The 24,361-nt window shown below is 46.4% G+C and overlaps 1 protein-coding gene, 1 long non-coding RNA gene and 1 pseudogene across 2 annotated transcripts in view; 1 reads left to right on the top strand and 2 right to left on the bottom strand.

Moving 5' to 3' along the window:
• Positions 1–6,566, bottom strand: part of ENDOD1 (endonuclease domain containing 1) — a 41,446-nt gene extending 34,880 nt beyond the window's left edge. Inside the window, exon 1 of the mRNA XM_070622931.1 lies at positions 3,787–6,566. Within this exon, the coding sequence (XP_070479032.1) occupies positions 3,787–4,086 (300 nt within the window). The 5' untranslated portion in view covers positions 4,087–6,566. The remainder of the gene's footprint in view (positions 1–3,786) is intronic.
• A 3,092-nt stretch (positions 6,567–9,658) lies between these two features.
• On the bottom strand, positions 9,659–14,528 carry LOC139083822 (uncharacterized). The gene is made up of 2 exons (XR_011540784.1): positions 14,437–14,528; positions 9,659–9,835 (listed from the first exon to the last, which is right to left on the bottom strand). It is a non-coding gene; the product is annotated as an uncharacterized lncRNA (long non-coding RNA).
• An 8,373-nt stretch (positions 14,529–22,901) lies between these two features.
• Positions 22,902–23,943, top strand: LOC103546860 (replication factor C subunit 5 pseudogene; annotated as a pseudogene).
• The last annotated feature ends 418 nt before the right edge of the window (positions 23,944–24,361 follow it).

Here is a 24,361-nt window from a genome sequence, read left to right as displayed (position 1 = left end):
AGGACAGCTGTGAGAGCTGCTGAATCAGGCTCTGTGAGCCCCAGCATCAGTGCAGCCCTGCCTGGCTCACTGCAGAAGGCAAGAACCCAGTTCCTTGGTCTCCTGCCTCTTCCTCCAGCGTCTGCTGGACCTCCTGGTAACGCTGACCTCATAAAAACGTGATGTGGGCACAAGGCGACTCAGCATTACAAAGTGCTTTGAAGCAGCCAAAATTCCATACGGAGCCCTGAGCGTCTTTCCGCAGTGGGGACCGTGGCTGTGAAGCAGGCCTCAGGGAGCGGGCAGCAGGGCTCAGGTTTGCTGCAGTGTGCTCCGAAGCCCACCTGCATCTCACCTTGTAGCTTCTCCCTGCTCACTCCTTCCTTCCCTCCCTCCCAACACCCTCTGGCTCCTGGCAGATTTGATCTAAGGCTGGGGCGGGAAGGAGGCGGTACAAGCCAATCTTGCAGGGAAAAGCATCCTGACTGCTTTGCTCAGCCACTGCGACCATTCCAACCCCCTCAGCTGGGAACTCTGGCCTCCTATACTTTCCCCTCGGCTGTATATCTCACGTCTGGAAGTGCCATTTGGAACTATTTCCCCCGCCTTCCTCACCTGCTTTGATCTCCCCAGTCCCATTCCTCATTACCTGCGCCCCAGGGGCCCAGGGTCTCCACTGCCTAGGTAACTTGATTCTATCCACTTCCTCCTGCCAAATCATGCTCTTTTGGGATTCCTTCTGTAACTACATAAATGGCCCTGCCTCCCTAAGCCTTTCTTGATTACTCCTTCATACGTGACCCCTCCCTTCCATTATCCCCATGATTCTGATCACTTGAGTAGACTAATTACTCACTTGTACTAGTTCAGCTGTTCCAACCACTCCCCACACACTAACGCCAGAAGCTGCATCCTCACTCATGCCATTCCCTCGCTGGGAATGTCCTCCTCCTTCTTGTCTCCCTTTTGAACTCTATCTCATCCTTCCAGGCACAGCACAAACGTCATCTTGACCCTAAGGCTTTCCCCTCTCACCCCCAAGACAGAGTAACTCTAAGAGGACTTTGTTTACCTTTATTAAATTAAGATTTTTTGCTTATGTCATCCTAACAGACAGTACTTTTGTGCCAGGCCCCTCTCAGAGAACTTTACATAGCATAACTTATTTAATCCTCAAAACCACGCTGTTATTATCCCCAAGTTAACCTGCCCAAGTTTACAGCTAGTTAACGGAGGAACTGAGATTTGAACCCACACAGAGTGGCTCTAATCAGATGCTATGCCACTTCTCCACCCAGCAAGCCTTGCCTGCAGCCCAGGGAGCCTCGAGTCCAACAGTTACACTCTGTCCTCCGGGTACCCTAAGTGCCTGGCACACAGCAGGTGATTACAAAGTGTATTCTGGATTTAACGGAATTCGTTTAGCACATGTTCCTGTCTCTTCTTCATGCGTATGTTCTGTCTCTCCAAGCCGTCCACGAGATCCTCGAGGCTGATCCTCAGGTCATCTGTTGTCATAGGCCCACTGTCACAATGCACAATGAGCTGGGGGATACACAGAGGCTCTAGGGGGTGCAGTTGGGGGCAAACTAATTTTACATACCAGATCTTCTTTATCCAATCATCAGTTGATGGGCATTTAGGTTGCTTCCACATCTTGGCTATTGTAAATAATGCTGCAATGAACATAGGGGAGCATGGGACCTTTGGAATTGCTGATTTCAAGTTCTTTGGATAGATACCCAGTAGTGGGATGGCTGGGTCATAAGGTATTTCTATTTTTAATTTTTTGAGGAATCTCCATACTGTTTTCCACAGTGGCTGCACCAGTTTGCATTCCCACCAACAGTGTATGAGGGTTCCTTTTTCTCCACAACCTCTCCAACATTTGTCACTTTTTGTTTTGGATATTTTGGGGACAAACTAATTTTAGATTAATATACATCTTAAGTGTGTATGATTTATAAAGGCTTTTTCCCATGCCTGATCTCATAGCTCCTGACATCAACAGGATGCAGAGAAGGTAAGGAGACTGAGGTGCAGATTGCTTGAGGCCCGGCCAAGGACTCAGAGCTAGAAATAACTGAAGGAGACTACAGCAGTTCCCGCTTATCTGCAGGGGATACGTTCCAAGACCCTCAGTGGATGCCCGAAACTGCGGATGGTACCAAACCCTATATCTATTATGTTTCTTCGTTCACATACATATTTGAGTTGCAAAAGCAAAACTAGCATGAATTTCTTTTTCCTTCACGATTTCACAGATAGAAGAGTCGTTCATACTGTAGATCTTGGCAACCTCAGCATAGATTTTTTTTTCCTTAGTAAGTTCAGAACTTTCTCCTTTTCACTTAAAGGAAGCACATTATGGCTTCTCTTTGACATATCTGAATTGCCAGCCTCACTACTCTTGTGGTCTGGGACCATTATTAAGCAAAATAAGGGTCACTTGAACACAAGTGCCTCAGTACTGCGACAGCCAATCTGATATTTCGTTGTGCTACTCAGAACAGCACGCGACACAAAACTTATGAATTGTTTACTCCTGGAATTTTCCATTTAATATTTTCGGACTCAGGTTGACAGCAGGTAAATGAAACGGTGGAAAGTGAAACCGTGCAAGTGGGGGACTACTGTACAGAGATTACAGCCCAGGGCTCTGAATGAAGCACCCGACGGCCGGTCTCCTGTTCGTAGTGTGGTCCTAGGCAGCTGTGGCCATGGAGAGTGGGTGGGCTGAGTGGGTCAGCTCCTCCCCCAGGTAGGTGGCCTTGGCTGCTGGGACAAGGGTGGGAAGTGGGTGGGAGGCTGGTGAGAGGCAGAGAACCAGCCAAAGGGCAGCTTGGCTGGGTGTTCCAGAAAGGAGGTTGGCCCAGCAGAGGTGGGGCAGGATGGTAAAGCAGGTTCAGCAGGGCCTCTGGGGGGCCCTCAGAGTGTTTGGTCACCCTCACCAGACCGGACAGAACACCCCGAGAGGTGACATGATTTCAAAGTGGTCTGATAACTATAGATATGAAAAGTGAGAAAAAACTGGTTTGTCCTTCCCATTAGTTGGAGGTAGTCAGTTTCCCTACTATTTGTAAGTATCCCATTGCATTTCTAAAAATCTATACTCTTATGTTATTGTCATAACTCAACACAACTTCAAATCGAAGTTACTCGATGTCATGTGCAGAAGAGAAGGGTTTTCAGGCTCAAGGCGGCCTCTGCAGAAAGAAAGCTTTTCCCTAGTACAAAGGCAGTGAACTTCTAGCTAATTCCTGCCCCATCTTTCCAGCTGGGTAGTCTTCCCCAAGTCTTTTCATCCATCCCCCTGGAGGCTTGGTCTCCTCTTCTGTAAAATGGGCATGAAAATGCCCAGCCACCTACCTACTCCCAAAGAACTGTGGCAATGACCTGCGCAAAGGCCTGAGCTGCCAGCCAGGGCTTTCGGCTGATCTGAATTGTCTCCCGGGTCTCTGTCTCACGCTCCCCACTATTCAGGAAATGAAAGAGACACTGCAGATGTCTGCGCCCAAAATGTAGGGAGAACCACCTCCCGCTGGGGATCTCCCGCCCCTGCGGCTTAAGCAAAGGCTGGCAGATCGAAAGCGAAGGCTCCCAGATCGCCAGGCTCTTGCTGCGGCTTTGACAGGGGGCGAGGTAGGCTGTAATTCCGGGGGCGCGGGGGAGTGGATCCGAGACCCGCGTTTCCTGACCCAAGGCCCAAACGCGTGGGGGCTGCCCTTCCCCGCCCTGCCCCTCCGGTGGCTGCAAAGCGCCCTTGGAGGCCAGCTCGGCGCCCGGGCGCGAGAACCACCCGCTTACCTGCGGCTCCACCAGCCAGCGCAGCTCGGCGCCGCCGGGCGCGGGGGGCGCGGCGCGGAACGCCGAGTACACGGGGATGCGGTCCCGGGTGCTGTACAGGGTGGCGAAGCGCTCGGCGCCCTCGGCGCGCTGACAGATCTTCACGTGGCCATCGGCCGGCAGCCCTGCAGGCGGGGTCCCGGCGTAGAAAAACTGGTCACATTCGCCAAAGCCGGCTTCCTCCTGGCGCACGAGCCGGCCTTGCAGCAGCCCCGCCAGGGCGAGGAGGCTGCCCAGCGCGAGCCAGCGCGCGGCACCCATGACGGCCTCTGCGAGCGCGGCGGGGCGGCCGCGGGCGGGCAGCGCGGGAGGCCGCGGAGCCGGGCTGGGAGGGGAAGTGACAAGCCGAGCGCGGCGCGGCGCGGCGGGGAGAGCGCGCAGCGGGGCTCCGCTGGGCGGCCCCGGCAGCGGGGCGGGTCCCTGTCCAGAGGCCGCGCCTCCCTAGCACCCTCCCTCCATGAAGATGGCTGCGGAGGCCCTGAGCCAGCGTTCGGGGATGCAGGCAACGTCCCCAAGGTTGCACCCGAGCCCGGAGACGCAGGTCACCTGCCGCCGTGCCGCCTCCTCTCTGCAGTCCGCGGAGACGCGCCCCCAAGAATGGAAGGTCTGAGCGAGGTCTGCCGAATCGGCGGGGCTGGGAAGGGACGTCCTCTGGGCTGGGAGCCAAGTAGCCTCCCGAGGCAGCGCGCCCCAGGAGCCCTTAAGGATGCAGAGGGGCGGTCTGAGATGCTCACGGAACTGTGGCTCTTTGGAGCGAATAGGCAGAGACCTCCTCTGAAACCCGCTGAAAATTAGTCTCCCCCTCCTCAAGGAAATGCTTCACCGTCCGCACATTTATACAACTTTGACGTAGTTTTAGCCCATCAAAAGCCCCGAGACTCAAATGAAGAAATCATGTTATAGGAAGTTCTTATGCTAGGCAGACAGCACAGCCCTGCTGTGGTTTACTCTGTGCAAGGCTTAGAAACAAAAGCAGTACCAAGAAAGAAAGGAGACCAGCCAACATGGTTGGTAACGGTTGGTTGACTCGTTACTTCATTCATCCCACTGAGCGCCTTTGCGCAGGCTGGGTACAGTGGTGAACAGGAACAGGGTGCCTGCGGCATGGAGACGGCAGCCTAGTGGGAAAGCTTGTCGTTAATCAAAGAAGCATGTTATTAAAGGAATAATTGAATACTGAATATGCTCTGAGAACCCGACCCTCACGGGGATTCAGGGAATGTTCTGGGGTTTGCCTGAAGATGTGGCCTCTGAGCTGAGACAAGAGGATGGCGTTAACTAGGCAAAGAGGAAAACAGCGTGTCCTAAGGGGTCCCCCGGCAGAAGGGAACATGCTATGTTGGAGGAGTCTAAGGAAGGCTGGTGTGGGTAGAGCGCAGACAACTGGGAGGAGATTCTGAGAAATAGGCTAAAGGAGGAGGCAGGGGTCCTATCATTCAGGGTGTCGTAGGCCAGAGGCCTTGGAACAGTTTTTGGCAGAACCTATAATGAGCAAAAAAGTTTATGAAATAATACTTACACTTAGGACTGGCATTGCAATCTCTGGTATTTCTGTTCTATTTTATTCCATTCAAAAAAAATTGCTGGTAGTAACCCACAAAATTGTTCCTATGACCCACTAATGGCTCGTGACCTGCCGTTTGGAAAGAATTATTATAAATCATGTTGAGGATTTTGATCTTTCAACAGTGGTGACACAATCACATTTGCTTTCTGGGCAGAGATGGGTGAATTTGGAGTGGTCCAGAATGAATGAAGAAAACCACTTGTAATAATCCAGATGAGAGATGGTAGGTCAGAGTAGGGTGGTGGTGGGAGAGAGAGAGCCAGAGCACCTACCAGGGGCCAGGCTCCTTTACTTACATCTCATTATTTAATCTTACTTCCCCCGTGTGCCACATGAGGAGCCGAGGACCAGAGCGTTTTGCTGCTTGCCTAAGGTGGGACAGCCAGTGAGTCCTGAGCCAGATTTGAACCAGGTTTGTCTGCTTCCTAAGCCTGGCCTTTCCTCTAAGTCACAGCAAATCACTAAAGTGAGTCTATAAAGTAAGAGACGAATTGTCAAGAGAACACATTTTGGAGCTTAAAAACTAATTCCTGTGGCCGGCCTCGTGGCTGAGTGGTTAAGTTCGTGTGCTCCACTTCAGCGGCCTAGGGTTTTGCTGGTTCGGATCTTGGGCATAGACATGGCACCGCTCATCAGGCCATACTGAGGCGGTGTCCCACATAGCACAACCAGAAGGACCCACAACTAGAATATCCAACTACGTACTGGGGGGCTTTGGGGAGAAGAAGAAGGAAAAAAAAGAAGATTGGCAACAGATGATAGCTCAGGTGCCAATCTTTAAAAAAAAGAGGACTAATTCCTTACAGGTTTCAGTGCCTGAAAATGTTGACTAGGCTTGGTCTCTAAAATGAAACCTAAATTTGTATTTTAATTTTAAAAAAAAGGCAAACACATGTAGTATGATGTCACAGAAGAGGCTGGACTTGGATTCCCCTTTGATCTGGGGTTGATGACCCTGGTCATCTAGTACTTGTATCTCAGCCAAGTCATCCCACCCTGTAGGCTTCAGTGGTGTCCTCTCATGGGGACGATGGCTCTCCTAGGAGGCTGGGAGGATTATCGGTTTTACAGGATTTTTTATATTTATATTATCATATAGGGTTATATATGCTCTCCGATGTCAATTCATGTTGTCAACTGTGAAGAACTGTGTACACACAATTAAACAACTAGAAAGCAATGCCTCTCCTCCCTGTGTTCTTTGTCCACGTTTCTGTCATGATCCCCATCGTGTTAGGATGTTAATAATCCCTGCAGCTCTCTTCTCTACTAGATCATATACTCTTGGGGACAAGAGTGGTATCTTCTTAGTTTCTGGGTCCGAATGGCTACCACAGAGTCTGGAGTAGTAGATGTCAAGTGTGATGATTAAGTTAGATATATATATATATATATATATTTTTTTTAAGATTGGCACCTGAGCTAACAAGTGTTGCCAATCTTCTTTTTTTTCTTTTTCTTCTTCTTCTTCTCCCAAAAGCCCCCCGTACATAGTTGTATATTCTAGCTGTGAGTGCCTCTGGTTGTGCCATGTGGCATGCCGCCTCAGCATGGCCTGATGAGCGGCACCGTGTCTGCGCCCAGGATCTGAAACCCCGGGCCACCAAAGCAGAGCACCGGATCTTAACCACTTGGCCATGGGGCCAGCCCCATAGGTTATATTTTAACAAATGCAGAAAATAAATTCTTGGTCTTCATGAGGAAAGTATTTCTATGACTTGGTTCACTGTTTCTCAAACTTTCTTGATCCCTGTCCACCTTTGATAAGCATAAATATCTCTGCCACTACTCCCCCGCCCTCTGTGGCAGATTCAAGTTTTCCCCAGGCCCCCATCAGTGACAGACACACATATACACAGAACGTTTGTACATCCCACAGCCAGGAAGATTTTATCTAACTTTATTTCCTTTAGTTTCTGGTATAAAACAATAGAGGTTCCTTTTGTTTGTTTGCCTTCCAAAAATAAAATTATCTTGTAATATTGAACTTACTTTTGCAAATTACAAATGTCCTCGCACCAAGATTCTGGAACATACTACCGGGTGGGAGTGCCTTGAGCTAATTAAAGTTTTTGCTGAATGCTGATTCCAGGGGAAGGCTGTCTTTAGCAGCATCTTTCTGTGTGATACATGGCCCATTGTTGTTCACTGCTCTCTCTCTGGTTGATTGCCTCTGGTCCGCTTTCTCTCCCACTGACTCTCTTCTCACAGGAGAAGAGTTTTCAGACCAGGTCCTCTTGCGCCTCTGCACTCACACCCAGGCCAATCCATAATCTGTCCATAGCTTTCAGCAAAAGCCTGAAGAGGAAAAGTAATGGCTGATGTGGAATAACTTGACATTCTACTTGCACTTTTGCCATTTGGTTCATTCTGTCCCAGGTTATTTGAAAACATGAGCCAACTAGACACTTCAACTCCCCAAATTCCACCGCCTCATCTCTTGTACCCAGTTTTTAATCCCTTCATCCCCTCCAATCCATTCCCCAGCTGGAATGACTTCCTAAAATAAGTCTGGTGATGTCATCCTACCCTTACAGCCCTTCAGTTGCTCTCCGTTTGCGTTAGGACCATAGGATGAAGCCCGGCTCCCTACCTGACCCCCATCCGTGACCACTGAGATCTGGCTCCTCCCGCTCCGGCCTCATCTCTTGCCACGCCCTCCCAGCTGTCTGTGCTCTAAGCAATATTCAACTTCTTGCAGTTCCTCCAACACACAATGCTCTCTCTTGTCCCTGAGTCTTTGCATCATAAACTGCTTCCCTTGGCCTAGAAATCTCACTGTGCATTCCCATCCCTTCACCTCTTCCATTCAGCTTTTTTTTTTTTTTTTTTCCTTTTTTTCACACAATCTGGCTAAATATCAGTTCCTTAAGTCACCCACCTTCCTGACAAGCATGCCCTCACCCCCTGCCCTCTCCTGCCCTCCATGAGGTTAAGGGCCCCCTCTGATTGTGCCTATTGGGTCTAGTATTTCCTCTGAATCATAATTGCTACCTTCCCCCTTAAACGTAAACATAGTGCCTATTATAGGATAATTATTCAATCCACCGAGTGAGTAAATGAATGAATGTAAGAAAAAACCCATCCTCCACAACGCTTCACTTGGATTCTCATTGATCTAATTCACTCACTGATTTTCAAAATGCTTTTAAAACATCTCCTGTTAGCCGGCCATTGTGCTAGATGCCAAGTATTCAAGGGGAGCAAAGTGAGGCCTGGTCCCTGCTCTCATGCACTCATGCACTCATGCCAGGACCTCGCAGTGTTACATGGGTAATCAGAATAGAAAGCAGAAGGTAATTGATCCTCTGCAAGCTGCTCTGCCTTAGACCAGGGGAGGGCAATGCTGGGGAACTTTCATGCAGCCGGTGACTTCTGCAACATTGACTTGGGTCTGTATCCGGCTCCATTCCAGTGTAAGACTGACACAGACCTTTGCACCACAGAACTTGAAGTAGGTGGGGAAGACAGACGGACAAGAAATTACAATACAGTGTGAGAAGTGCTCTTTAAGGGAAGTACTATGTGGTAAGCAGGGGAGAACGGGTTACCTAGGCTAATCTGGGGAGGAGAAGCTCAGGAAAGACAATGGTAATGATGGAAAATCATATTTTGTGCTGAGACATGTTGCAACAATGGCTCGTTAACTAGAATAACAATTTGTACCTTCCTGTATTTGCTTCTTTGACTCTTCTCTCTCTGTAGATTGTCTAGCACATGCATGAAATTGACAAATAATGAGAAAGTTAACCCCATTTGGGTTACTAGGAGAGGTGAGGAAGCTGAAGAGTAGCTCCAATTTGAGTTAGAAGGCATGGTTTATTTTCCTAATAATGACTAAACCTATGAAAACACGCCTGGCTCAACCCTCAAGTGAGAGGCAGAGGCCTGTGTGTCAAAAGGGCTGCTGACGCCCGAGCCAGCAGGAGGCTGAGTCATGCTCACCTAAAATTGTGGGCAGCGTTGTCTTCTTTCTAGCAAACCTAAACTTAGGATGATGTCTAAAAGCAATATTAGACAACTTCAGTTCTCATAGACGAAGCGCACTTGCGTACACACATACCTTCTCTCCCTGTGAGCCTGCACTAAAAAAATTGCCTGGCCCAAAGAACTACTGAGCACCTCTGGGATGTTCAACTGTCTCTTGGATATTTGTCCAGATGTTAAAGGATTACTTCAGGCGGGAATAACTTTGAAGACCTTCATGCATAGAAATGTTTTAAATAATTTTTCTGATACGCCTCAATAAAAAATAATAAATAAAAATTTAAAACATAATTTTTCTGAAACTTTTTTTTTGGCTTTCCATATTTATAAGAAGAGTGTAATGGTTATGAGCTTGAACTCTGGATTTCGATTGTCTGGGTTCAAATGCCGGCTCCTCTTACGGACTGTGTGACCTTGGGAAGATTGTTGAACGTCTCTATGCCTCAATTTTCTCATCTGTAAAATGAGGATAATGTTAGAGCCTACCTCCTAGTGTTGTTTTAAGTATTAAATGCATTAAGATACCATGTTTCATTGATTCTAACACACACACTTTTCACATTTTAACATCTCTGAAATTGAGGCTCATTTTACAATTGACAGTGTAGCTTAGTTTAATTACCTCCGTGGTATATAAAATAGTGGTGCATCTTATAATCAGTGATGTCTTAGATGTGATGAAATTCAGGATACAAAGAGCTTAAAAAACTGCGTAGCACATAAAAAGTACTATGTAAGTATTTAATAGATGATATAGACATAAAATATTGACATAGCTCCTCTAACCTCATCAGAGGCAATCAATATAGCTCATTTTTAAACAACTGTACAGGACGGCAATGGAAAGTAATGACATGATTGGCCCATTCACCGGGAAAGAGAGAAGCTTCTCTTAATACCTGGCTTGGAGTTGGAAGAGACATCTGGTATCCATCCCTCGATCTTAGCCAAGATCTCAGAAAGGTGATATAACTGAGAGCCACTGAGACGTGGGTGCCTTGGACAGGCTAATAATTTGGTGCCCATTTAGACCAATATCCTTTACCTAATTATTTATGGGAGAGACTGGATGATCTGAAACCTGGCAGAGAAGTAAGATGTCTGATGGTGGGGCTCAGCCATTCAACCTTGACCCCAAACCTTCATACACCAGGGAGCAAAGCCCTGCGTTAACCAACATCTCTTAGAAGGACAGTGACCTTCTGGCTGCTTGAGAGGGCCTTTGGAGATTTCACACCTTTCCCCAAGTGGCTGCTCAAGTATTGTTTTCCAGTCATGGACGGCACTCTCCCTAAGAGAAGACTCCATAAATGTATTTTTAAAACTAACATCACATTTCCAGTTATGCTTTCATGAACCTTGGAGACTGGTCCTGTGAGCGATTTCACAGCCTCTTCCCACCAACCTTAATTCAGCTCAACTTCTGGGCCCAAAGGAGTCTGTTTATTCAGATGACAGACACGCAGACATGAGTGAAGATTGTATATTTAGAAAGGGGATCAAAAGGAGCTTCCCTGGCTTTTTGTTTCTTGCTGATTGCATGTCCCCTTTTAAAATATATTCCACTGACAATATAAGAATGCAGAGCATTCTGTTTTAAAACTTCCACATTTTTAATTTTTTTCATTTTGGATATTCTGTATACTTTTCCCCTGTATATTTTTATTTTCTTAGAACAAATATATACTGCCTTTGTATTAAGAAAGTTTTAAAAAACTTTCCAGGAAAAAAGGAAACTGAAGTGGTATTTACATGTTTATAACAGAAAGAAAAAACAGAAAAGTAGAATAAAAATTCTATACATGATATGATTACACTGTGTGAGCATATGCAAAGATGACAGACTGAGAAGAGTTCAAGAATTGTCTTTGCATGATAGGATAGGTAAAATTATCTTATTCTATTTTGGTGTATTTTAAATTTTATATAGAAAAACTATCTTACAAGAGAAAAATAACAAAATACTTCTCTTTTTTTTTTGGTAAGGAAGACTGGCCCTAAGCTAACATCTGTTCCAATCTTCCTCTATTTTGTATGTGGGACACCTCCAGAGCACAGCTTGATGAGCAGTGTGTAGGTCTGTGCCCAGGATCTGAATCTGTGAACCCCAGGCCACCAAAGTGGAGTATGCAAACCTAATCACTATGCCACCAGGCCAGCCCCAACAAAATACTTTTTTTTTTAAAGCAAATAATATTAAATTCAGTTGAAGTCCGGAAACGACTGTAAATTTAGTGAGCACAAATTTTAGAAAAGCTCTCAGGAGGGTTTCCTTTTCTCCAGTTGTTCCTAGATCCCCACGGCACTTAGTCATTCATGAGGACTCCACTCTTATGACCCAATCACCTCCCAAAGACCCCGCTTCCAAACTCTGTCACCCGTTAAGTTGCAATGCATGAAATTTGGGGGGACACAAACATTCAGTCTGTGGCAGTTGTGTTGAAGACAACAGTCTATGGTGTATTGTCATAGCAGCCCAAAGAGATTACTGCAAATACTAAGTCTTAAGAAGGACTAGACAAGAGAGCCGAGCCAAGCAATTTATCCCTATCTGGAGGAGGCGGATTCAGCCTTCTTGCCTCATCAGAACCTCCATTTCATGCTTGTGTTGCAAGGAAGAATGACTAAGTGCCGTGGGGGTCCATTTAAATTAAGTAGATGGTCTCTTTCCTCCAAATACTGATGGGGATGAAGGAGAAGCTTACTCATTCATTCAGCAAACACGGAGTGCCTCCCTCCTCCCTGTGGCCCAGGCTTAGTGCTAATTACTGGGGGCACAGATTGAATAAAACATGGTCTTGACTGTCCTGGAACTCAAAATCTAAGCTTTCTACATGGTCATCTCCATGCTCAACATGGAACTTTAACCATTTATTTCAGAAATCCACCTGTCTAAGTATCCATTCTAATTACTTATGACTTTAAAACAATTGCTTTTATTTTTATCACTAGGAAAAAAAATTAAGGAAAACAGTCAGTCCTATCTCTCTCTATACGTGTCCGCCTTAGTCTGCATGTAACAGCATCTGGGAATTGTAAAAGAACCCCCCCAAAATGCAGACGAATGGAAAAAGTGCCAGTTTGGGCATCCGGAGACTTTGGTTTACATCTGAGCTCTACCACGTACAAGCTGTTTGAGTTCTCTGAGCCTTAAATCCCTCGTCTGCAAAATGGGATTAATAATACCTACCTCATGTTGTGACATGAGAATTAAATGAAATAACTAATGCGAAGCACTTAGACTATAGCAAAACTCAATAAATGCTAGTTCCTTTCTTCCATAGAATTCCTCTAGGGGTAGGTGGCCAGACTTTCATTTAGGGAAAAAACAAATGCAGTTACCAAAATTTGGAGCTTATAAGATGGATATTTTAGGGCTCTTGTTTTATTTTCAGAAGATCGAACTCAGTTCATAAGCAGGTTAGCTGGAGGATTCAACTCGAAAATTCAATTCCAAATCAAGATAGGAGCTTTGACACACAGAACCTTTCCAACACAGCCCTCCCAAGACCAGCAGACACTTGATCCCTTGGCTTTGACCAAGTCTCAGGTAGCCTTCTAATGCGCTAGCACTGGGATCACTGTGTGCAGAAAATGCTCATTAGGATGATGTCTGTTGTCATGTGGCTATGTGTAGGAGGCATAGTCAGAGAGACACGATCTCTACCGTGGGATGCAGCATTAACTTCCACAAGGGTTCAGGCAACTAGATAAAAATTTGGAAAAAAAAAAAAAGGAAAGAAAAGCACGTTCAGTAGATATTAAGAAACACCAATGATCTTGCAGAAGTGAGATGAGAGCATTCTGAAGATGGCGGGGCGGGGCGGGGTGGGGGGGGGCGAGCAACGAAAGTCCCAGCAGTTCATGCCAAGACCCAGGAGACTCATCGTGTGTAACCTCCTCTGATTTGTCTAAAAAAGACTTTATTTTATTGAGAAAAATGGAAAGGAGCAGAAAGAACCATGACATTGTCCACATTCATTGAATTATCTGCTGTCTCCTGAGCTTGCTCTCTGGTTCCCTGATTTTGGCCACCAGTGATGACCAGATGACTTGTCGTTTTCACCACAGACCTGGGTGCTTGTCTCCACGTGAAGATGCCTCCTCTTCATGCGTTATGCTGCCTGCTCCCCCCAAGAGCTCTGCCTGTATTTCCAGTGGCTTCTAGACTGATGACGTAGTTCCTGAGGCTCTTATTGGCCTGTCCCCTTCACCTTGCCCAACATGGTGGGAGCCCCCTGCCTATGGCAGCAAGTTCTGCTATTAAAGTCACTGGGCATTTGAGGGCTTTGTCTTTGCTTTAGGAATCTGCTCCACATGTACCCAGGCCCCAACAATGAGGGCATCTGTTGCAAATCTAATATTAGCAACAAACACACATCACATCATCTTGTATAAAGGGAATATTGAGGGAGAAACATTCGGTCACTAGCAGAGATGTGGCAGCATTAAACAAGGAGCTCAGTCAAATGCTGGGGCTGCCTGTTATCCCGGGAGGGAGGAGAAGAAGGGAGGGAGGAGACCAAAGAGTATAAATCTTCCTTTCTTTCCTTCTGTTCCGCTGTCCTAGGGAAATACGGCATACTCTGCCCAACTCCTACAGTATCTGGCCCCAGGGCAGGCATAGAGGTCCTCTGTGACCCTAGGAGAACACACAGAGGCCTTCGATGGTGAGAGTCAGAAACAGCCATGCCATGCCTAGGCCTAGGCATACAGAAGGTGTGCCTTCAGCAGAGAGTCTACCAAACTAAGTCACCTACCAAACTTTTGTCGGGGCTGGCCCAGTGGCATAGCACAGTCAAGTTTACACTCTCTGCTTTGGCGGCCGGGGGTTTACTGGTTCGGATCCCAGGTGTGGACTTATGCAACGCTTATCAAGCCATGCTGTGGCAGGGGTCCCACACATAAAGTAGAAGAAGATGGGCTCAGATGTTAACTCAGAGCCAGTCTTCCTTAGCAAAAAGAGGAGGATTGGCAGTGGATGTTAGCTCAGGGCTAATCTTCCTCAAAAAAAAAAACTTTTGTCCCTGTGACTTAGAGGACTCAAGGTGTCCTACCTTTTCTCCCAGCTCCAAAGGTGGAGTGAGATCGTTTAGGTTAGTCACCATGGCTTGTGGAATCTTCACAACCCAAAAGGGCTGTTTAGAACAGGGGGCATGTCTCCAGGTCAACGGGCCAACTCTGGGTTCTGGATATGTCTTACTTGGCCATCAGGGCTTTTAAGTTTTTTGAATTAGCTGCCAACATTTAAAAATCTGAAGATTTTTTTTCATAAAATTCCAAGTTTCCAGCTTTTCTAGAAAATTCAGAAAATGACAACCTGTGATCCTCATTCCCACAGAACAGTAGCGACCAGCCCCCAAGAGAGTCCTTGGCCTTACGATGGGGCATGTGCCGTCATCCTGACAGCAATGCTCTCTTAGATAACTCGCCTGAGCCAGGTGGAAATGCTAATTTTCCACCAGGGGTCAAGGGTCTCACAGGAAATGTCAGGAGATCTCCAGCTGGGTTTTCTCCAACCAAGCAGCCCCTGGTGCTGAGAGCAGCGGGCAGGAGCAGAGGAAGGAAGGAGAAAGACCCCATTTCAACGAAATACAAAAACTCCCACCACAGAGAAGTCAAGCCCCATCGTATGGTAACTGGAGGGAGAGCGACACCACCAGCCAACACAGCCTGGACACTGACCTGTGACAAAGAGAAACAGAAACCATGGCCAAGAAGCCTGCACAGAGCCTTGTCACGTGTCCTGCTGGCTGGAATGAGGACTGGGGAATGGCGGGGGCGGGAGAGAAGAATGTGCCCCTTCGTGTCCCTTCGTACTTCCACTGGGCCTGAAGAGAAAGAAAACAAACCAGAACTCTCCCTGGCAGTTGCTGAAGAAGCTTAGCTCCGATCCACCCCTGCAGCCTAACTCCCCAGGGACCAAACGCTGGATGGCTGGTTCTCAACCTTGACTGCACATCGTGTCACCTCGGGAGCTTTAAACGTACTCCAGCCAATTAAAACGGAATTGGGGGGGCAGGGGGCAGGGGTCTAGGCATCAGTATATTTCAAAAGTGATTCCAAGGGGTTAAGAATCAGTGTGCTAGAGCAGAGCTTCTCAACCTTAAACTTGCCCATGACTTACCTGGGATCTAGTTAAAAATGCAGGTTCTGAGTCATACGTCTGGACAGGAGTCTGAGCTTCTGCATTTCTACCAAGTTCAAAGGTGACGTCCGTGCTGTGGGATCTGGATCATGCTTTGAGTGACAAGAAGCTACAGTCCTTTTCCTTTGTCATTTTCAAGGACTTTAGCAGGGAAGACTGCAGGTCTGTCACCTTGAACTCTGAAAGTAATAGCAATAAAAGTAATAATAATATTATTATTAAAATAATACAAAATAAGTGATAATAACGAAAACATCAGGAGTAGCAAGACTTTGTTGTGTGCTTTTTGCCAAATGCTATGCTGAAGTTACACTTGTTTTTAATATTTAACGAGAAGTTGCGAATTTATAGCTTGTTCTTACCTGGGGCTTGTATTAACTTGTTTGATATTCACAACCACCCTTATTGTTGGGGGTACGGTTATCACCGTTTGCATTTTAGGCAAGAGGAAGTTGAAGCACGTGGAGACACAGCAGCTCGCTCGTCCAGGTAACAGTTTATAAACACAGGGCTGAGGTTTGAGCTCAGGGTGTGTGCTGATAACCATTCTGCCACACTGTCCTCCAGTGAGCTGGGGACTCCGGGTGATGAGTCACTTGCCCACAGCCACACTAATAAACGGCAGAGCTGGGCTTCGAGTCTCCATCTGCTTGACTCTACAGACTGAGTTCTCAAAGGGGAAAATGCATGATGGCTAAAGTGCGAGTCAGGGTTCTCGGCACATTGTAGACACATAATATGGCGACTGTTCCCCTGCCTCTCTGATCTCATTTGGTTTTTCAGCTTTCTCCTGGAGTAGTCGGCGTGAACTTTAGACAAGCAGTTTGGGGTGTGTCTCAGTCTATTTGGGCTGTTATAACAAAATACTGTAAACTGAGTAGCTTAAACAACATTTCTTTCTAACAATTCTGGAGGCCGGAAGTCTGAGATCAGGGGCCAGCATGGTTGTATTCTTGGTGAGGGCCCATTTCCTGCTTTATAGACAGCCACTTTCTTGCTGCATCCTCAGAAGGTGGAGGGAGAAATCATTTCTCTCCTGTCTCTTCTTAGGCATTAAAGGCATTAATCCCACTTATGAGGGCTCCACCCTCATGACCTCATCACTTCCCAAAGGCCCACCTGCAAATATCGCCACATTGGGTACTAGAGTTCCAATATATGAATTTTAGGGGGACACATTCAATCCACAGCAGAGGGGAGATAGTGGGAAGACAGAATGGAACATAGGATGCGGAATTTAAATGACCCAGCTCCCTAAAGGGGCCAAGGCATATCATTGGCATGTGCAGAAGAAGGATGGATCTGACATAAGCCACCCTCACTTCCTAGAGTGAAGCAGCCAGGGGACATTCAAAGCCAGCCCCCACCCTCCTATAGAACTGGCAGGGAAGGAATATAGATGCCTGGAGCACCCATCATTCCCCACAAAGGTGGCATGTGTCCATTTGTCAGGCACGACTGAGAAAAACGACCAAGAAGATTGCCATGAGCCCAGGAAACAGCTCTGAGAGTCCCACAGGGCTTTGGCCCTGAATTTGAGGCTGACTGCTCCCAAGAAAAGGTACATTTCTCCAGGGGCCAGCCCGGTGGCGCAGGGGTTAAGTTCCCACACTCCACTTCGGCAACCGGGGTTCACCGGTTTGGATCCCTGTGTGGACCTACGCACCACTTGTCAAGCCATGCTGTGGCAGGCATCGTACATACAAAGTAGAGGAAGATGGGCACAGATATTAGCTCAGGGCCAGTCTTCCTCAGCAGAAAGAGGAGGATTGGCAGCAGATGTTAGCTCAGAGCTAATCTTCCTCAAAAAAAACAAAAAGGATACACTTCTCCAGGGGCTCCAAAACCCAGGGCTTGGGGAGAGCTTGGATATCGTCACAGTTGCTGAGGAGAAGCTGTTTTGTGGTGACACTGCCTGATTGCTTGTCTGTGTCTCCCAGTGGACTGTAAACTCCATATTATGTTATATCCTTAGCCCCCAGCACAGTGCCTGGCACAGCGAGGATGCTTAACAATATTTGTTGAGTGAATGAAAGAAGGTCTTGTATTGGAAAATGAGAAACAGTTTATTTTCTGGCTCTGCAAGTTATTTCAGGCCCCAACTTAGACTGGATGTCTCATTTAAAAGATAATTAGGGGCCAGCCTGGTGGCTGAGTGTTTAAGCTCACACACTCCGCTTTGGCGGCCCGGGGTTTTGCCAGTTTGGATCCTGGGCATGGACATAGCACCGTTCATCAGGCCATGCTGAGGCAGCGTCCCACATGGCACAACTAGAAGGACCTAAAACTAGAATATATGACTACGTACTAGGGGGCTTTGGGGAGAAGAAGAAGAAGAAGAAAATAAAGATTGGCAACAGATGTTAGCTCAGGTGCCAATCTTTAAAAAAAAAAGATAATTAATGTTGGGGCTGGCCTGGTGGCATAGTGGTTAAGTTTGTGTGCTCCACTTCAGTGGCCCAGGGTTTGCATGTTCAGATCCCGGGCAAGGACTTAGCACCCACTTGTCAAGTCACAGTGTGTCAGCATCCCACATGAAAAAATAGAGGAAGATTGGCACAGATGTTAGCTCAGCAACATTCTTCCTCAAGCAAAAAGAGGAAGACTGACAATAGGTGTTCGTTCAGGGCCAATCTTCCTCACCAAAAGAAAAAAGAAAGATAATATAAAAGCAATAATGCTATAATAAGGACTGTTCATTTATGATGTTTCTTATGACACTGTTTCTTATGATGCTAGCACTTTTTTCACTTCTATTGTTGGTTTCAAACCATTTATTCATTCGATCACCAATATGCATTGAGTCCTCACTCTACAGAGAAAACCAAGAAAGATAACAACAAATTGTATTAATCTGGTTTAATCCATGAGATAATCTATAGGCCAAATAAAGTGCTTAGGATCCTAGAGGGTCATATGCAACAATAGTCAAGGTAACCTCACAAGAGAGGGGAAGTTAAGCCACCTGCTTCCTAAGAAGTTTCTTAGGAAGGAGGAGCTTATTCAGTAGACCCTTGACATTCACAAGGAATGGATGCTGAGATCTTTGCAAATTCCTAATCCTAGCACTTTCCTAATATTATCCTTATCTGGAGGCAGGATTTTCCTGGGCACAGCCTCACACTCTGAATCTACCGCCTGTTCAACTCTCATCTCTGATCTCTCACCTACCAGCTGTTTTTCCTGAGAATTCCTGCTGTAGGCTCCCCAGGAGCTAGGGGTCTCCTTCCTTCACACTAACTTCACAGCCTCTGCGTTCTTCAAACATGGGCCTCAGCAAAATTCCAAAATATTGACTGCATACCATTGATTTCAGGTTGCTCACAAATAGCTGAAACGGCTTTTTTCAACTTAGTGAATGCCGGGGATCTGCTGTGTCTGCTAGAGTCCCATCTAATTCAATCCAAATCCAAAGTGCCTACTATGAGTCAGACACATGTCACAGTGGCTGGGACAGCAGGGGATCAAAACATATAGAGCTCCTGCTCTCAGGATTGGCATCTGGGAGGAAAGACAGAGCGGTTTTCGGAGCTGGCTGTGAATTATGAGCACTTTCAAAGGCTCTGTGGACCTGAAATTCCTCCATCCCCAGCTTACCTAAACCACCAACCATTCCAATCACTCGGTGGTTTTCCAGAGGAGTAGGCACTAACCGAGTTAAGACACTATGTGCCTAGCCCCCAACCAGATCCCTGCCTTGGCTCCCGCTCTCTCACTCCTGCTCTCCAGCCAACTTGCTAATCTGTAAGCACATTAAGGATGTGCCCACCTCAGGGCATTTGCATGTGTTGTCCCTCTGCCTGTAATGATGCCCCCACTCCCAGGTCTACCTGGTACACTCCAAGACCACATGGCCAAGAGGCCTTCTCCGTCAAAGAAGCCATTTCCCACATCCCCAAAAGGCCGCCATATCAAATATAGCAGCCCTGTCACTCTCTACCCCCTTAACCTGCTGTGTTTTTCCTCATAGCCCTTACAATTCCGTGACATGTTACTATATGTCACTCTTTATAATGAGAATATGGGCTCCAGGAGAGTTGAAACTTTGCCTTTTTCACTCTTGTGTCCCCAATTCCAAGAACAGTGCCTGATACACAGTAAGTGCTCAGCAAACGTGCTGAATGAATGAATGAATGGGCCCTGAAATGCATAGACACGATGTGAATCTTCTGAGAAGGGGCTCTGAGGGAGGGGAAGAGAAAAGATGCCCTCTGAGGTCCCCAGGCCTGGATGCAGTCCTTTTTAGGTGGAGGGGCCCTGAGCAATCAGGCCACAAGGATACTAGAGGTGAGATAAGAAAATGCAGAAACCCAGCAACACAAATCTTACTTATTTGTGGGATGTCCCCTCCAACAATGACCCCCTTTCCCCACATTGCTCAGTTCTGCCCCGCCTCAATTCTCCCTGAAATTTTTTATCTCCATAACATCCACCAGTTGCTTAGGACAAGTGAGAAGGGTCTCACTCTCACCCCACAGTCACTGCAGGTCGGTGGCAATAAGGGACAACAAGAGCACATGAGGAATTTCAGCTTGAGAAGGTGGCGAGCAGACAGTGATGGGTGAGGCAGCTGGAGCAAAGGGCTGCTCCTGACCAGCGTTCTGTTCAACTCAGATTGGTTTCCTTTCCACTTATCTCTGTAGCCAATTCCCAGCAACTGTCTGTGGTTTCCTACTTTAAGTGATAAAAGGTAACACATACACTGGAGGGGAAAAGCAACTTCAAATCCGTATGTAGCCACAACCCAATGAAATAAATACTATGGTGAAGTTCTTTCTAAATTTCTGGAAAGGACTCCTTACATACACAAAAACTGAATTGGTGTAATGGTTAATCTTTACAAATAATTCAGTGTGGCCAGGTAGTCAGACAAATTCAAAACTGAAACTTTCGATAAATCTTAGAAGCGTCCCAAGGCCCGAACACCAGCCTCTACTAGTTGCATTCAAGTACAGCTTCTAATGTCCGTCTTACAAGTTTTGGCTTATAAGTAATAATGATAAAAGCTAATATTTATTTAGCACAAACTATGTTTGCACTGGTCTGATCTTGTTGTGTGTAAACTCTAGCACAGGTGCAATGTGGCTAGAAGCTCCTTTTGCCTAAATAGGGAAGTGGAGAGTTGGAGGAAAGGTTGATTTATTGAAAGATTACTCAACAAGTCAGTGTAGGAGTCTGAAGGAAGGTTGGGTCCTCCGGCTCCTGACTGTTTATGAAATCTTGACCTTGCCTTGGTAACATTGCAACAAGGCCAAACACGACAAGGAGTGGAATTTCAAATAAGCATGTGTGCCCCTTTGTTCAAATATGTGGTAGGTCATGAGAAAAAAGAACAGTTCTTTACCAGTAAAAATGACGGGTGGTAGTCAGTCTGGCAGTTTCTTACAAAACTAAATATGCTCTTACCGTATTCCAGCATTCATGCTCCTTGTTATTTACCCAAATGAGTTAAAAACTTACATCCACACAAAAACCTGCACGTGAATGTTAGCAGTAGTTTTATTCACAATTGCCAAAACTTGGAAGTAGGAAGTAACCAAGATGTCTGTCTTGGTAGGTGAGTAGATAAATAAATGGGGATATATCCAGACAATGGAATATTATTCAGCAATAAAAAGATATGAGCTATAAAGCCATAAGACATGGAGGAAACTTAAAGGCATATTACTGGGTAAAAGGAGTCAATCTGAAAAGACAGCATACTATATGATTCCAGCTATACGACATTATGGAAAAGGCAAAACTATGGAGACAGTAAAAAGATCAGTGGTTGCCAAGGCTTTGGGAGGAGGGAGAGACGAACAGGCAGAGCGCACAGGATTTTCAGGCAGTGAAACTATTCTGTGTGGTACTGTAGGAGTAGACACGTGTCATTATACACTTGTCAAACCATAGAATGTACAACACCAAGAGTGAACCGTAAGGTAAACTATGGACTTTGGGTGATAATGATGTGTCAGTGCGGGTTCATCAATTGTAACAAATGCACCACATTGGTGTGGGTGTGGTGGAGGAGGGTGGGGAGGGGTATGTGGGAATTCTCTGTACTTTTCACTTAATTTTGCTGTGAACTACTTTAAGAAATATAGTCTATTAAATTTTTAAAAAGTAACGGGTAAGCCTATGGGGGTGGTGATGAGAACAAGAGTAGAACTGAGCATCATAGAGAGAATATGAGTACATCTTCTGGCCTTGTGCTTACGCTAGAGATGAGGAGAGTGTATGGATGTACATCCAAATTAATTGAGCACCTCCTACATGTCTGCCCATCACATTTACACCTACAATATCTTTACAAAACTCTTGCAGTGTAGTTTTGGCTCAGAGGAAATCAATGATTTTTTTGCTGAAGGTCACACAACCAGCAACTGACAAAGCACAGGTTCCAGTTTTGTTCTGCTGACTCTCAGTCCAGTTCTCCCCTCTGACTAACTGCTGGAAAGGTAAAAGTAGAGACTCCACAAAGGTTTGCTTTACGAAGCACATTACACTTCACCATCAACTTGGCACATGTGCATCCAGAGCAGGTATACCAATGGACTGAATTTGTGGATGGAGGGAAAACATAAAAACACATCCACAGCATCATCATTTATTTATTTCACCATTAGAAGAAAAATAAGAGACTGCAGGGGAGGGGGGGCGGTGATAGGGAAGGAATAAAAATAAAGAATCATTATTACTATCCACAGTAACAGTCTTTCTAGAACTTCCCACATCAAGGACAAAAGGCCATTGGTAATGACCAGCAGAGTCAGACTTCCCAGGAGTCACCCTCTCTGTGATGGTGCAGAAGAAAACGATTTGTAGTTCAAGCAGCATTTTTGGAGAGCCCTATCAGAAACATAAAGGTGTTTTGCAAACTCGGCTTTGGCCCAGAGCTCAAATGATTATTAACAGTGGCAAGTGTTTTCACACACAAGGCAACCAGGAAGAAGTGGGGAGAGACAGGAGGAAGCAAGGTCCAAAGGCCATCCAAGGACCCTTAGCCACAGAAGACTTAGCAAGATGACAGGTTGCATGGCTCTGGGATCCAGCTTTGTCCGGGGACTGGGCCTCAGCCTCCGGTCTGGAGCTATGCGTGCTGTGCCCACTGGGAGGTGCCTCTTGGCCTGGACCTGGACAGCTGCCTCCTGAGCCTCCTGTGCCCAAGGACAATGACCACTACCATGTCTGACAGTTGAGTGCAGCTTTGATTTAAAAAAATTTAATCACCAACATAAAAGGTAAAGATTTAAAAATTTTAAACTCCATTTCAAATGGTTCTTGACTTAATCTCTTTTACACGTTTTTTTAAAAATAAGAAACAGGGTAGCAAGGGTCCCCGTGCTAGATTACAGCTGGTTGCCAAGCAGGCCCCTCTGGGGACAAGCCAACCCCAGCGGATCTGGTCACCTTCGTCTCCCCACCATGGAGACCTCCCCACACAAGCGGCAGCAGCAGCCACCCACAGCGATGGCCAAGATCAGGAACCCGCCCTGGGTTGAAAAATGCCAGCCACAGACACTGAATGATCTCATTCTCATCAGGACATTTTGAGTACTATTCAAGCTGCTGCACCTGCTTCTCTATGATCCTCCAGGGACAGGAAAGACATCCACCATCGTAGCCTGTGCTAAACAGCTGTACAAAGATAAAGAATTCAGCTCCATGGTCTTAGAGCTGAATGTTTCAGATGACCAAGGAATAGATATCATTTGGGGACTGATCCTGAGCTTTGCTAGCACAGGGACACTATTTAAGAAAGGCTTTCAAATAGTGATCTTGGATGAAGCTGATGCCATGAGTCAAGATGCCCAGAATGCCTTGAGGAGAGTGATTGAGAAATTTACTGAGAACACCAGATTTTGCCTCATTTGTAACTGTCTGTCAAAGATCATCCCGACCTTGCAGTCCCGATACACAAGGTTCTGATTTGCTCCCCTCACTCCTAAACTCATGGTTCCCTGCCTGGAACATGCTGTGGAAGCAGAGAAAGTTGGTCTAAGCGTAGACAGGATGAAAGCACTTGTAACTCTCTCCAGTGGAGACATGCGAAGGGCCCTGAACATTTTGCAGAGCACCAATATGGCCTTTGGAAAGGTGACAGAGGAGACTGTCTACACCAGCACAGGGCACTCACTCAAGTCAGACGTCACCAACATTCCAGACTGGGTGTTGAATCAAGACTTCACCACAGCCTACAGGAATGTTAGGGAGCTGAACACTCTGAGGGGCTTGGCGTTACGTGATATCCTGACAAAGATATACTTGCTTGTGCACAGTTGACTTTCCAACCTCAGTTTGAAAACATTTATGGACCAAAATGGCGGACATGGAGTACAAACTTTCTGTTGGCACCAACAAGAAGATTCAGCTGAGTTCCCTCATTGCTGCTTTTCCCGTCACTGGGTACCTGATTGTCACAGAGGCCTAGATGTTGAGACTCATTCGCTACAGTTGTCAAGCCCAGCAGTGACTGGAGAACGGGGGACCTGGTTACGGGATGGACTGCTGCCCAGAGCCAGAGAGTGAACCGCAGTCACCCCAAGTCTTGGAAAACTCTGATCCGGGCACGGGTGGGCAGGCGTTTAAAAAGCACCATGTTTATGGCTGTCTGCAGCAGGGATGTACAAGACAATTTTAACATACAACTCTCATTGCATTTTATAGGGGGGAAGAAAACAGCAAAACCTTTTTTTTCAGCCTTAAGGTTTTTACAGTTGCTTGGATGATAGGAAACTGACCTGCCCCATTTTGGTCTGGAACATAAGGCTTTCAAATCTAATATGGTCCGAGTGTCTTCCAACTCAAGGTAAACAGAACTCTCTAAAATTAAGTTTATAAATTTAATC

This window comes from Equus przewalskii, chromosome 6 (assembly GCF_037783145.1).
Source record: "Equus przewalskii isolate Varuska chromosome 6, EquPr2, whole genome shotgun sequence".
Lineage (NCBI taxonomy): Eukaryota > Metazoa > Chordata > Mammalia > Perissodactyla > Equidae > Equus > Equus przewalskii.
Note: the sequence above shows the minus strand (reverse complement) of the source record. Positions and strands in the feature narration are given on the sequence as shown.